Source organism: Podarcis vaucheri (genome assembly GCF_965113315.1).
Source record: "Podarcis vaucheri genome assembly, chromosome: 10".
Classification (NCBI taxonomy): Eukaryota; Metazoa; Chordata; class Lepidosauria; order Squamata; family Lacertidae; genus Podarcis; species Podarcis vaucheri.
In genome coordinates this window covers 6,343,309-6,357,498 of record NC_138748.1, presented here as the reverse complement: position 1 = coordinate 6,357,498, position 14,190 = coordinate 6,343,309, and the positions used below count along the sequence as shown (strand labels likewise).

Below are 14,190 nucleotides of genomic sequence, written 5' to 3'. Positions count from 1 at the left end.
AGGGGACGCGCGCGCGCACACACGAGGCCCCGCTCTCGGCTGGCTTGGCGAGGGGAGCAGAGGCGGCCGCGCCTGCCTGCCTGGGAGCGTCTTGACTGCCCGCGCGGCTTCGGCACCGTCCCGCCTTGGCGGGGGTCGCGCGCGGTGCGGGGGGAAACTGAGGCAGAGCCATTGACCCTGGGCTTGTGAGGAAGCCGCGCGGGGCTGGAGGGCGGTGGGTTGGGGGGCTTTTTGTTTTGACGAGCGCCTTAGTTCGCCGCTGCCGTCCGAGCCTTGGATATTCTTAAGACGCTTGCGGGAATCCGCCTCAGGCGCCTCCGTCTTTTCCCGAGGGGCTTTTCCCTCCCCGTCCCAGCAGCGGGGCCGCCGCTTTCTTCCTCTTCTGAGCCCGGAGACAAAGGAGATTTCCCCTCCCTCGGTGTCTTTTTGGAGAAGCCGAAGCCCCTTCAAGATGGGCTGCACGCTGAGCGCCGAGGACAAGGCGGCGGTGGAGAGGAGCAAGATGATCGACAGGAACCTGCGGGAGGATGGCGAGAAGGCGGCCCGCGAAGTCAAGCTGCTGCTCTTGGGTGAGGAGGCTGCTTCTCTCTCGCTTTGCTGCTCTCTCCCCGCGCCCAGAAATTGAATTCTCCACGGCAGCATCCAGCAGGAAAACAAGGCGCAGTTTTAGCCCCGTGTGAATGATCAGTTGCGTGTCAGGTCACGTTCCTCCCTCCTCTGCAGCACTGAGGGCAGTCCCACGCCTGTCTACTCAGAAGGAAGCCTTGCTGAGCTTGGTGGGACTTGCTCTCCAGTAAGGGCTTGCAAGGCTGAAAGGGTTGAGACTTCATCCTGGAGATCGCACCCTTGGCCTCGCCTGCTGCCTTCCACTTTTTGCCCTGCCAGTTAACAAGTTATCAGCTTCTTGATCTCAGCTGAAAGGTGCAGGGGAAGGAATTTGCCTTCTGAGCATCCTAATTGTGATTGGGGTGGTGGTGGGTAAAGTGGCGGTAAGATAGAACACCTCTGTGTTGAGAGATCTGTGATGTGTGGTCAGCTGTAAAGGCATTTTCAGTTGAACGAAGCCATATTTCTCGGGTACCATATTTGTATCCCTTACTGCAGTATGTCACTTGGGCTCCTATTGTTTGCCTGAATGGTCTGCTTCTGTTGATGGCAAAAGCATAACTACAGGGCTGTGTAGGTGAAATGCTCCTAGCATGAAGGCTGCAATTCAGACCTGAAGGTGAAAATCCTTTGAACTCAGGTCAGTGGGACTTACTCTTGGCGAATAGGATGGGACTGTTCATGGGCTTGAGCTGTAAATTTCTTAGAATAGTTGGATGACTGATGTCAGGAATAAGAAATGGCTTAGGATTGCTAAATGAAAACACCCCTCCCTAAAGTAAACAAGTCCACATACACACAATGGAGCTTAAGTTAGTTTGGAGTACTGGTATTTGATGAAAATCATTCTAAATAAGGTGCATCTGGAAAACTTTACAGTAGTTTACTATACTTAATATTTTCTGTTGTTTAGTATGGAAGGAAAATCCTTGGGTGCCCCACCCCCGTTCCAGAAATGTGTGTTGCTGCATTAGGCTGTTGCTTATGAAAGTTTATACCAGATAATAAAGCTTGCGCTGCTTATTTTTCATACGTATTCCCCTGTCCTGCACACCATGGATAACTTACTGCATTTCAGAGCACTTTCATGCATGCGAGTTTTCCTATATTGATATTGTTTATGTGTTGATAAAAGTGTGTAAATCTGTCATGTATGATAAATACAAATATATTTATCCTTTATATTGCAGCCCAATAGTATATTCTATGCTGAAGTGATATCTGTGGTCTAGGAAAATTGTCATTGGCTATTGTGGCCTTTTTAGCCTGATTGACTATGCATTTATGACTACATTTATTCAGAAGTGACTTCAATGGGACTGTCACCTAGGTACATAAGAACACTGGAAGCTGCTTTATACTAAAGCCTACCATTAGTCCTTTTAGCTCAATATTGTCAACACTGATAGTATCAACTTCCCAAATTTTCAGACAGGATTTTTTCTCAGCCCTGCATCAAGATGCCATGCAAGGGATTGGCCTTGGCTCCTTCTGCATGCAAAGCATGTGCTCTACTACTGAGTTACAGCCCCTCCCCTTAGGTAAGTGTGCATAGAATTATAGCATGATATTCATATTTACCGAGAAGTGCGTCTCGCTCCTGCATGTGAGTGCATAAGGTTACAATCTTACCTGGAAGTACATCCCATTGAATTCACTGGAACTGAATAAATATGCATAGGGTTGTTCTGCATATATACATATCTAGAGTATTCAAATAGGGTATTTTAAAAGCCGGTCACTTTCAAGTTACGAGGATGGAATAGGAGAGTGATACAGATTAAACAAATAAAAGTCTTAATTTGCACTGCAATTCCTCATTTAACTAAATACTGTTCTGGTTTGCCTATATTTCCATATTTTGACACTTAGGGCCAGATTCAACTCACCTGGTGCACTTACAGAAGCCAGTGTAAGGACTCCTTCCCCCCCATTCCTTTGTCAAATCTGCTCTGGAGGTTTAGAACTGCTGCAACATCACACCAGGTTGAGAGGTTGTTTCATATGGCAGATAAATGCTTGTGCTGATGGAACTCTACCCTTAATTTTGTTAGGCTACGTATTTAATTGTAAATCCAGCTTGCACTTCTGGGAGTTCTCGGTCCACATACTGCTTGAGCCTTCCTTGTAGAATTTTAAGCATAACCTTGCTAGCATGTGAAATGAGTGAAATTGTGCGGTAGTTGGAGCATTCTTTGGCACTGCCTTTCTTTGGGATTGGAATGTAGACTGATCTTCTCCAATCCTCTGGCCACTGCTGAGTTTTCCAAACTTGCTGGCATATTGAGTGTAGCACCTTAACAGCATCATCTTTTTAAAATTTTAAACAGTTCAGCTGGAATACCATCACTTCCACTGGCCTTGTTATTTGCAGTGCTTTCTAAGGCCCATTTGACTTCACTCTCCAGGATGTCTGGCTCAAGGTCAGCAACCACACTGCCTGGGGTGTACGAGACATCCATATCTTTCTGGTATAATTCCTCTGTGTATTCTTGCCACCTCTTCTTGATGTCTTCTGCTTCAGTTAGATCTTTACCAAAGTGTCTCCTGCGAAATCTCTATGTGGGACAAGAAGCTACAGTTAGAACTGGATATGGAACAACTGATTGGTTCCAAATTGGGAAAGGAGTACGGCAAGGCTGTATATTGTCTCCCTGCTTATTTAACTTATATGCAGAATTCATCATGCGAAAGGCTGGGCTGGATGAATCCCAAGCCGGAATTAAGATTGCCGGAAGAAATATCAACAACCTCAGATATGCAGATGACACAACCTTGATGGCAGAAAGTGAAGAGGAATTAAAGAACCTTTTAATGAGGGTGAAAGAGGAGAGCGCAAAATATGGTCTGAAGCTCAACATCAAAAAAACGAAGATCATGGCCACTGGGCCCATCACCTCCTGGCAAATAGATGGGGAAGAAATGGAGGCAGTGAGAGATTTTACTTTCTTGGGCTCCATGATCAGTGCAGATGGTGACAGCAGTCACGAAATTAAAAGACGCCTGCTCCTTGGGAGAAAGGCGATGGCAAACCTAGACAACATCTTAAAAAGCAGAGACATCACCTTGCCAACAAAGGTCCGTATAGTAAAAGCCATGGTTTTCCCAGTAGTGATGTATGGAAGTGAGAGCTGGACCATAAAGAAGGCTGATCGCCGAAGAATTGATGCTTTTGAATTATGGTGCTGGAGGAGACTCTTGAGAGTCCCATGGACTGCAAGAAGATCAAACCTCTCCATTCTGAAGGAAATCAGCCCTGAGTGCTCACTGGAAGGACAGATCGTGAAGCTGAGGCTCCAATACTTTGGCCACCTCATGAGAAGAGAGGACTCCCTGGAAAAGACCCTGATGCTGGGAAAGATGGAGGGCACAAGGAGAAGGGGACGACAGAGAATGAGATGGTTGGATGGTGTTCTTGAAGCTACTAGCATGAGTTTGATCAAACTGCGGGAGGCAGTGGAGGACAGAAGTGCCTGGCGTGCTCTGGTCCATGGAGTCACGAAGAGTCAGACACGACTAAACGACTAAACAACAACAACCCACAGTTTGGGCAATGAACATAATAATAGGCATTTATATAATGCTTTCATGCATTCAAAAGACTTAACACATAATATATTGTAAGGTAAAAGGTAAAGGACCTCATACGGTTAAGTCCAGTCGGATTTGACTATGGGGTGCGGCACTTATCTCTGCTTTCAGGCTGAGGGAGCCGGTGTTTGTCCACAGACAGCTTTCTGGGTCATGTGGCCAGCATGGCCAAAGTGCTTCTGGCGCAACAGGACACCATGACGGAAGCCAGAGCACATGGAAACGCCATTTATCTTCCCGCTGCAGTGGTACCTATTTATCTACTCGCGCTGGTATGCTTTTCAACTGCTAGGTTGGCAGTTAACAGTTCAACAAACATGTAAATAGTATGTAAACTATTCTGTGGGTAAACCCTATCTCCACATTGCGGATGGAGGAGATTTTTGGTTGCATCCAGTAGAGTAGTTTGCCTAAGGACATGCCATGAACTAATGGTAGAAGTGAGATACGAACTGTGAGTGCTCTGATTTGTGTCTTAGAAACCATGTTGTTGTTGTTTACTTGTTCAGTTGTGTCCAAATCTTCGTGACCCCATGGACCAGAGCATGCCAGGCACTCCTGTCTTCCACTGCCTCCTGCAGTTTGATCAAACTCATGTTGGTAGCTTTGAGAACACTGTCCAACCATCTTGTCCTCTGTCGTCCTCTTCTCCTCCTGCCCTCAATCTTTTCCAACATCAGGGTCTTTTCCAGGGAGTTTTCTCTTCTCATTAGGTGGCCAAAGTATTGGAGCCTCAGCTTCAGGACCTGTCCTTCCAGTGAGCACTCAGGACTGATTTCCTTCAGAATGGAGAGGTCTTGCAGTCCATGGGACTCTCAAGAGTCTCCTCCAGCACCATAATTCAAAAGCATCAATTCTTTGGCGATCAGCCTTCTTTATGGTCCAGCTCTCATTTCCTATGTCTTCTAGTGTGAATTCCATTGAATTCAGTGGGGCTAGAATTGTTGCCCAAGTTACTCCTGTTTAGTGAAATTCTTTCTGTGCTGAAAAAGGAGTTTGCGATTTTCTTTTATTTATACTGCTTAATATGGAGGACAGCAACACAAGAGTGGGCCTTTTCTTTGGTGGCTCCCTGCTTACAGAATAATTTTTATTTATACCCCACCCATTTGGTTGGGTTTTCCCAGCTACCCTGGGTGGCTCTCCCCAGGGAGGCTCACCTGTTGCCTTTGTGACATATCTTTAGGCACCAGACAAAAACATTCCTTTTCCAAGCCTTTAGCTAATTAAACAACCTATGGCATTTTAAACTACAGGGGTGGGGGTATTGTTTTTGTTCATTACTGTGGTATGCATTTTTGTGTTTTTATATTGTAAACTGCCCTGTGATCCTCAGATGAAGGGCAGTATAGAAATTTAACTAATAATAACAATAACAACAATAATAATGGATGCCTGAAAGCATACAAGGACTACAGTTTACAAATCATTGTAATAAATTACTGTTGAAAACAGTTCAAAGTGTATGGAATATTATCATGGAAGTTCCTCTCATTCAAAGTATGCCAAATCTCATGCTTAACCATATTTCAGAATTACTGTAAATTAGGACCTCAGGCCCAGGGGCCAAACACATCCCCCTTTATCTGGCCCTTGGGACACTCACCAGGTGACACCCCTCAGCAGCTTTGAGGCAATCTGTACACATTTTCTCATATATGAAGCTTCACCACCTCCCAGACCCATTTAAAAGACCGTAGATTGTTCAAGCACCCAAAAACCTGGTTGAAGAGGCTTAAAGATATGTAATGAGGGTGCCAGGCAAGCTGTGGATGTAAGCAATTTTACCCTCAAAATGCTTTCCAAACAAGTCATGGTGAGCTACTGGCTCCTTCGAGCCAGTCTGTAAAAGACCCCACACTTCCCAGAAAACATCTGCCGGATGACATAATAAGGATGCAATGGAGGCAGGAAAGTATGCCGCCTTTTTGCCTTCACTGTCACTAGTTAGGCTCAACAATGAGCCCTCACTAGTGTTCGATAGCATTCAACTAGAGTTTTTCTTCACTTGCATGCAAGCAGTTTTCCAGGTTGTTTCATTGCCCTAAGCTCCCGAGTATATCAAGGAGCCAGGCAGGCTCTATGAAGTGGGAGAGGGCTCTCAGGGGCAATGACCCATGGACCTGTTGTTGTTGTTGTTTAGTCGTTTAGTTGTGTCCGACTCTTCGTGACCCCATGGACCAGAGCACCGCAGGCACTCCTGTCTTCCACTGACCCATGGACCTATTTAAGCCCAAATAAAAAAGACCAAAGAAAGAAACTTGCCCCCTCAAATGACCCCACCCTACAAAGCTTATAAATCCCCTGCCCCAAATCTTGAAAATTCTATTTTAAAATATCAGGAGGAGCAGGGGGTCTCAGTTAAACTATATATATTACACAGGGAGTATGCAGGTGGCACTATGGTCTAAACCACAGAGGCTAGGGCTTGCTGATCAGAAGGTCAGCGGTTTGAATCCCCGTGATGGGGTGAGCTCCTGTTGCTCGGTCCCTGCTCCTGCCAACCTAGCAGTTCGAAAGCATGTCAAAGTGCAAGTAGATAAATAGGTACTGCTCCAGCAGGAAGGTGAACGGCGTTTCCGTGCGCTGCTCTGGTTCGCCAGAAGTGGCTTAGTCATGCTGGCCACATGACCCGGAAGCTGTACGCCGGCTCCCTTGGCCAGTAAAGCGAGATGAGCGCCGCAACCCCAGAGTTGGCCACAACTGGACCGAATGGTCAGGGGTCCCTTTACCTTTTACCCTGTGTAATAGGGTACTAAATAACACTCCTTCCTAATGTGAATTACTTGGGGGTGTTAGTTTCTGATTTAATTTAAAACACGCAAATATGTGGTCACAGTATCATGGTTTAACAGGAACTAACATTCTTCTTTTCTCAGTTGCAACACTGATGTGATTTTTCAGTGATTCCACCTCCAACCCACAATACTCATTCTCCAGTGTGGTGTAGTGGTTAAGAGCGGTAGTCTCATAATCTGGGGAACCAGGTTCGCGTCTCCGCTCCTCCACATGCAGCTGCTGGGTGACCTTGGGCCAGTCACACGTCTTTGAAGTCTCTCAGCCCCACTCACCTCACAGAGTGTTTGTTGTGGGGGAGGAAGGGAAAGGAGAATGTTAGCCGCTTTGAGACTCCTTCGGGTAGTGATAAAGTGGGATATCAAATCCAAACTCCTCTTCTTCTTCTTCTTCTTCCATTAAATAGGCCCATATGTTTGTTTGCAGCCTTCTGAAAAGACAAATGTTTTCAATGTAAATGCAGACTGGTTTCCAGGTAACAGAATGAGGAGTTCAAATTGAAGTGAACAGGAACACAAGTACCATTAAATAATTCAGACTTGAAAATATATTTGTTAAGTCAACCAGTAACTACTCTTACTTGTTAAATCAACTGTCTGTATATTGATTTAATTAAGGACAATAGGACACTATATTAGTACAGTGGTGCCCCGCAAGACGAATGCCTCGCAAGACGGAAAACTCGCTAGATGAAAGAGTTTTCCGTTTTGGAGGTGCTTCGCAAAACAAATTTCCTATGGGCTTGCTTCGCAAGACGACAATGTCTTGCGAGTTCCTGCTGGGTTTTTTCCCTCCCCCCCCCCTTTTCTAAGCCGCTTATCAGCTGATCCGATCAGCAGATAAGCCGCTAATCCGTCAATGGGCTTGCTTCGCAAGACGAAAAAACCGCTAGACGAAGAGAATCACAGAACGGATTCTTTTCGTCTTGCGAGGATACGACTACAGAAGGATCCAATCAAAATCTGTTGGCAAAGTTAATATAACAAAAAGATCTATGGAAATGTGTGGGTTATTAAATGCTCAAGGTTCTGAAAGTGATATAGATGAAATGTGCGGCAGATAATTTGGAAATTAGAATAGAATGGGGCTTATATTTGATTTTTGAGATAGTCTGAATAAACTGGGGTAGTAAAATTGTTGCCAGATTTTTTTAAAAAAGGGAAGATTTTAAAAAAGAGAAACAATATTTCTGCATGAAATTACATAAAATTAAAAAGACAGTATGATCTTGAATAACAATAGGAAGCTATTTTATGCTTTCTTTTGTGGTTTGAAATGAGTAGTGTACTTGATATTTTGGTATGTGGCTGGATGGTCTTCCTAGAGATGTAATGAAGCTGTATCAACTTTTTTTAAATTTTGTGATACTACATTAATCTATTGTCTTCCACTAATTTTTATCTTAATGGTACAGCTATTGAGACTTGTTTTCTTTTTGATAATTCACATTTCAAAAAAACATGATTTTTGATCTTGGCATATTAGGAAGCAACTTTAACCATCATTATTTTCCCCAATCCTGGGAATCCTGGGAACTGTAGTTTGTTAAGGGTGCTGAGAATTGTTAGGAGACCCCTATTCCCCTGACAACACAGCTACAGTTTCCAGAGAAATTTAACGGGTCCATCTTCCTAGGGAATTCTGGGGATTAGAGCTCTTTAAGGGTACCCCCCCCCCACGTACACACATGTCACACATACACTTCATACTGAAATCTGCTACATTTATCTTTGATTTACTAGAAAGAAAACATCCCTGGTAAGCCAGGATGGAAATATGTGATGTAATCATCCCAGTGAATTTGAATATAGCTGCATAATTTTTCTTAAGTGGTGAAGTAATTCATGGGAAAAACCTGGTGTGGACAGACTTCAGGCTTGCAGTGTTTTCTGTTTTGTTTTGTTTACTGGAACCATCTCCTTCAAATGGTGCCTAGGTACAAAATACTGGTTTCACCCCAAGCTTAATCAGCAGCCCAGAGTAACCAATGTGGTGCTCCCCAGATGTTAGACTGCCATAATTCCCTAGCAGAATGGCCAACAAGCAAGTATGATAGTCCAACAACATTTGGAGAACATCACTTTGGCTGTCCCTGAGTAGCCTGATTTTGGAAGGCTCTCTCTGGTTTAGAAGCAAGCATCAGACTTGTGCATCTTCCTCCTGTTGGGCTGGTCACCTGTCAATTACCTGATGTCATCATAATGTTAGATGACCCAGCTTCAAAGGAAAGAAGCAGGAGTGCACTCCAAGTTTTTAATGTGATTTCATCAGTAAGATGCATTCATGAGAAGGGAGCATAATTGGAATCCATAGAGTTATATATGTTTTTATTCAGTATCTTACCTGTGCTTTACTGCAAGGTCCCAGGGTGGGATAGAACAATTGTTTACCTCTTCTGTTCAAATTCACGAAATCTCAGAACTGATAGTAAGATCTCTTAGTTTTATAAATCATTAATTTAGTTGAAATTTAGTGAAAAACTTTAAAGTACTAAAATACTTCTTTAACATATATTGGAATAGTAGTATGTGGATGTTCACATGTAAATATTGTAGCAATACAATTGTTTCTTATGTCTGTTCAGGCAGAGGCTGTAACTTGGTAACAGAACATATGTTTTGCATGAAGAAGACCCCAGCTTCAATTTCTGGTGTTTCCAGGCTACTGAGCAAAATGGAGCCACAGTCTTTGCTCAGTATAAGGCAGCTTCCTAGAATTATATATTGGAATATGAAGCTTGCCATGTTCCCAGTAGTTTACCTACCTCCATGCTTCTCTGGTAGCAAGCAGCCAGGCACCTTTAGCCCGTACGATGGTGATATCCTCTTGTTTTGTGTTCATTCTTTGGTATTTTGAATTATCCTGGCTCTCGAGTTATATTCCTGACTCACACCCAGGTTGGAATATTATCTTCCAGGAAGTAATTTGCAAGTAATCAGATTATGGTGTAAATGTGAAAAGAAACTATTAATAACCATAATAATGTGTGGTGGGGTGTGTGGAGATAGATTGCCAATAGGTTCAACCTTTACTTAGTAACTTGGTTTTTGTATGTGCAGATTTAATGCCATTGTTTTAATGGCAGAGGTGGTGTAAATTTCATTATTTCCATTAATAGCAAACTCTAGTGTGTTGAGTACTGAGTCTAGGAATCAGAACAGATTCTCTGACAAGAGGGCAGTATCAACAGGCTCATGGGAACCCTGAGATAGGCAGACATTCCAATAATTTAAAAATTCCTAAAATGGCTACTCTCCTCCAAACAATATAATAAATACGGAAGGAGCGTCACAGAGCCATGCAGTTGGAACAGAGAAATGGGAAACGGGGAGAGTGAATTGGCCTCTTTCAGATTTCTGGAGGGGGGTATGACCAAGATGACCTGTTTAACAGGAGTGTTCCTAGGGATAGACTTTTAGTATTTGTACAAATTCCACTTGTTTTTCCTAATGATGAAATTGTTAATATAAGTAATTGAAACTCCCAAATGTACAGAAAAAAGGGATTTAAAAATGTTCCACACATAAAATGTTGTAAAACACATTTAACAGAATTCAAACTTACCACAATCAGTTTCACACTGATTTCCAAACATTGCATTGTATTCTACAGTTTGTATAGTGTGCTGGCAAAGGCCTGCTTAGGCCTCATGCATGAATTGAGACACCAACATAGAATGCTCTCCATAGTTTCCTATGCTTTGCAAGTGCAGATCAGTAGTGGTGGACAAACTATTTTGGTTTTTTAAAAGGAATGTGGACTACTATTACTGATATTTTGTTTGCACAACCTCTCAACCTCAGTGGAAATAAAGCTTGAAAAGTGCTGATATATGAAATGAGCAACAGGCTTTTGGTTAACAATGTTTTGGGTGTTGTTTTTCATAGGAGCTGGTGAATCAGGAAAAAGCACAATTGTCAAACAAATGAAGTAAGTATGTTTTAGGAGTGAAAACAAAGTTAATAGATGACTTTTAGTTAAAACAAAGACTGATTTTTCTTTCTTTTTTAGGATTATCCATGAAGCTGGTTATTCAGAAGAAGAATGTAAACAGTACAAAGCTGTTGTCTACAGTAATACAATTCAATCCATTATTGCTATCATTAGAGCAATGGGGAGGTTGAAGATAGATTTTGGGGATTCTGCCAGAGCTGTAAGCATTGATGTACTCCTTACTTAATTTTCGCTTTCATTGCTGTACTTCTGAAATCCATTTACAAGAATTAGTGAACTTTGTTATATGTGAAATAGTTAATCTTTTTCTTTCAACATATCGTCTCTGACTGGACAAGAAGTCAGCTTGCAAAATAGGGCAAGTTTTCATATCCCAAAATCTTGGCATGGGTGAAAGAAGTAAAATACTAGGTGAAAATAAAGTCAGTTAATTTCAAGACCTGTGGAAAATTTAAGGCAGGACAAAGAATCTGTCCCCCTTCATGCCTAAACCAGGCGGAAGAAGCCAGATAGATGCCATTAGAGTACATCTCCTATCATCTGTGACTTTTGACCATGATTGCTGGGGCTTATGGGAGTCCAATAACACCTGCTAGGTCACAGGTTCCCTACCTCTGCTCAAAAGTCAACTTGTATCAGATGGTTGTATAAAGCTTTCGAGAAGTAGTATATTAAATAATTTCGCTGCATTAACAGAAGTATGGTTTCCAGATTATGGGAAGCAATAGTACCACTCTATTCTACCTTGGTCAGACCACACCTGGAATACAGTGTCCAATTTTGGGCACCACAATTTATGAAGAATTTTGACAAGCTGGAACGTGTGCAGAGGAGTGCAACCAAGATGATCAAGGGTCTGGAAGCCAAGTGTTATGAGGAATGGTTGAAGGAACTGGGTCTGTTTAGGCTGGAAAAGAGGAGATAGGGTGGCCATCTTCAAATATCTCAAAGGCTGTCACATGGAAGATAGAACCAAGCTTGTTTTCTCCTACTCTGGGAGGTAGGACTCAAACCAATGGCTTTAAGTTAAGTTTAAGGAAGGAGATTCCAACTAAACATCAGAAAGAACTTTCTGATAGTAAGAAATGTTCAGCAGTGGAGCAGACTCCTTCAGGAGGTTGTGGACTCTCTTTCCTTGGAGGTTTTTAAGCAGAGGCTAGATGGCCCTCTGTCATGGATGCTTTAGCTGAGATTCCTGCATTGCAGGGGGTTGGACTAGATGACCCTTGGGGTCCCTTCCAACTCTACAATTCTGTGACATTTTGGAAATCCCCATTTTCTTAAAAAAAGCTTTCTTGTAATACAGACGTTAATGTTTTTTCTTTAATTTTCTTTATGTGAATGGATTGTCAACTTTGTAGAAAAATGAACAGCTGTTTTGCTATTATGACAGTTTGAAAGCTGAATAGAGTTGCTGGGAACTTTCACAGTTTTTGTTTCTTTTTTAACAGGATGATGCTCGTCAACTCTTCGTACTTGCTGGATCAGCAGAGGAAGGCTTTATGACAGCAGAACTTGCTGGAGTTATCAAGAGACTGTGGAGAGACAGTGGCGTTCAAGCTTGTTTCAACAGATCAAGAGAGTATCAGCTTAATGACTCAGCAGCATAGTAAGCTTAAAACAAGAACCAGGGTTGCTGTGATGGCACAGTTGCCAAGTTCATTTTGCTGCTGAAAAGAGAAGCAAAAAGAGAAGTGAGGGACTCTTAAAAAAAAAAGTCCAAAGAGATTTTGAGATGAGCACATTCTTATCACTATATTTCTGATTAAAATCCCAAACTAGCTGAGCAAAGTATAGCAATACATTTTATTTCCAGTATAGTGTTGTTTTTTAAAAAAGATGTTGCCAAATAGATGAAATACATCTAAAATAAATAGTACTGTCAGACTATGATGAATTGCTGTCAACTTTGCCAGGATGGAAATAAACACAATGTTCTGAAGTTGTCATTTTATACATATATTCATAGGGTAATACAGTATTCAAAATAGTTTATACTGGGAGTAGATCTATTGATAATGTTAAATAACTCCAATACATATTTATACACACATTACTTACTTACGTACACACACACACACACACACACACACACACGTATGCAATATAAGATAGCAAAATCCATAGGTTATATTTACTAACAAAAGGGCTACGCCTGGATAGTGGAGTCAGATTAACCTGGCAAGGTGGTAAAATAAACATAACCTTGCTTTTAATCTACTATTACATACTACACATATTCTGCAAACTTAATAAAGCAAATAGTATTTCTTGCTATCTCCACATGATTTTAGGTAAGCCAGAATGTGCATGAAATCAGCCTTATTTTTCCCAATGGGTTTTTACATGTAGAATCAACCTTAGATTTAATTAATTGGTAAATCAACATTTAGTTTAATTTCCTGTTAGCATTTCATCTAACATATTTATTCCTTCTGAGGTTATAATCACTATCCTACCGATTGTACTTAAAAGTGAATCCCACTGATGTCGGTGGGACTTTCCCTGAAGAAAGTGAACATATATATGAATGTAACCTTATAGCTCAATTCTATATCTGCTCAGAAGCGAGTCCTACTAGGTTTGGTGGAGCTGCCCACCAAGTGTGTGTAAGATTACAGTTTTAGGTTGTGTGCATTCTTACTTGGAAGGAAACCCCACTGACTACCGTTGGACTTGTCTCTGAGTACACATTCATAGGATTTTACTGCGAGTGTTGTTGAGTTTATTTACTTGTTAAATCATGTTTTTAAATCACTTCTGAAAAGGTAAAATTTTTGCTACTGTATTACCTAAATGTGTCAGGTGGTGTAGAATAGAGTTATTCGAAACTGCCCATAATTTATCTGTACCCTACCAATACCTGAGTAACATGAAGTTGGTATTTACTGTCCATGCCATTAGTTTTAAATTGCATGTTATGCTTAAGTATCAAGCGGCTGATTTTTATTTTTATTTTATACATTAAAAAAAATATTTCTAGCTACTTGAATGACTTGGACAGGATAGCCCAGACTAGCTATATCCCGACACAGCAGGATGTCCTCAGGACTAGAGTGAAAACCACAGGAATAGTGGAAACTCATTTTACTTTCAAGGATCTCCATTTTAAGTGAGTAGTCTCAGGAAATATGATATGTATATATTTTGTGTAAATATTTTGTATAAAATGTTAATATTTTCAAAGAGTAAAAGCTACTTGCATTTTACAAATGTAGATACTTTCCTGGTGTCCATTGGAAA

The 14,190-nt window shown here is 41.9% G+C and overlaps 1 protein-coding gene across 3 annotated transcripts in view; it reads left to right on the top strand.

Annotated features, from left to right (window-relative positions):
* Positions 1–209: 209 nt before the first annotated feature.
* Positions 210–14,190, top strand: part of LOC309541689 (guanine nucleotide-binding protein G(i) subunit alpha-1) — a 28,116-nt gene continuing 14,135 nt past the window's right edge. Inside the window, exons 1-6 of one of the 3 annotated variants that reach the window (XM_082239845.1) lie at positions 437–569; positions 2,038–2,147; positions 10,881–10,923; positions 11,005–11,146; positions 12,399–12,556; positions 13,931–14,059. In XM_082239845.1, coding sequence (XP_082095971.1) covers positions 2,072–2,147; positions 10,881–10,923; positions 11,005–11,146; positions 12,399–12,556; positions 13,931–14,059 — 548 coding nt within the window. In that variant the 5' untranslated portion in view covers positions 437–569; positions 2,038–2,071. Of the gene's footprint in view, positions 570–1,904; positions 1,937–2,037; positions 2,148–10,880; positions 10,924–11,004; positions 11,147–12,398; positions 12,557–13,930; positions 14,060–14,190 lie in introns of those variants that run through there. The other 2 variants (XM_082239843.1, XM_082239844.1) reach the window with 2 other exon arrangements.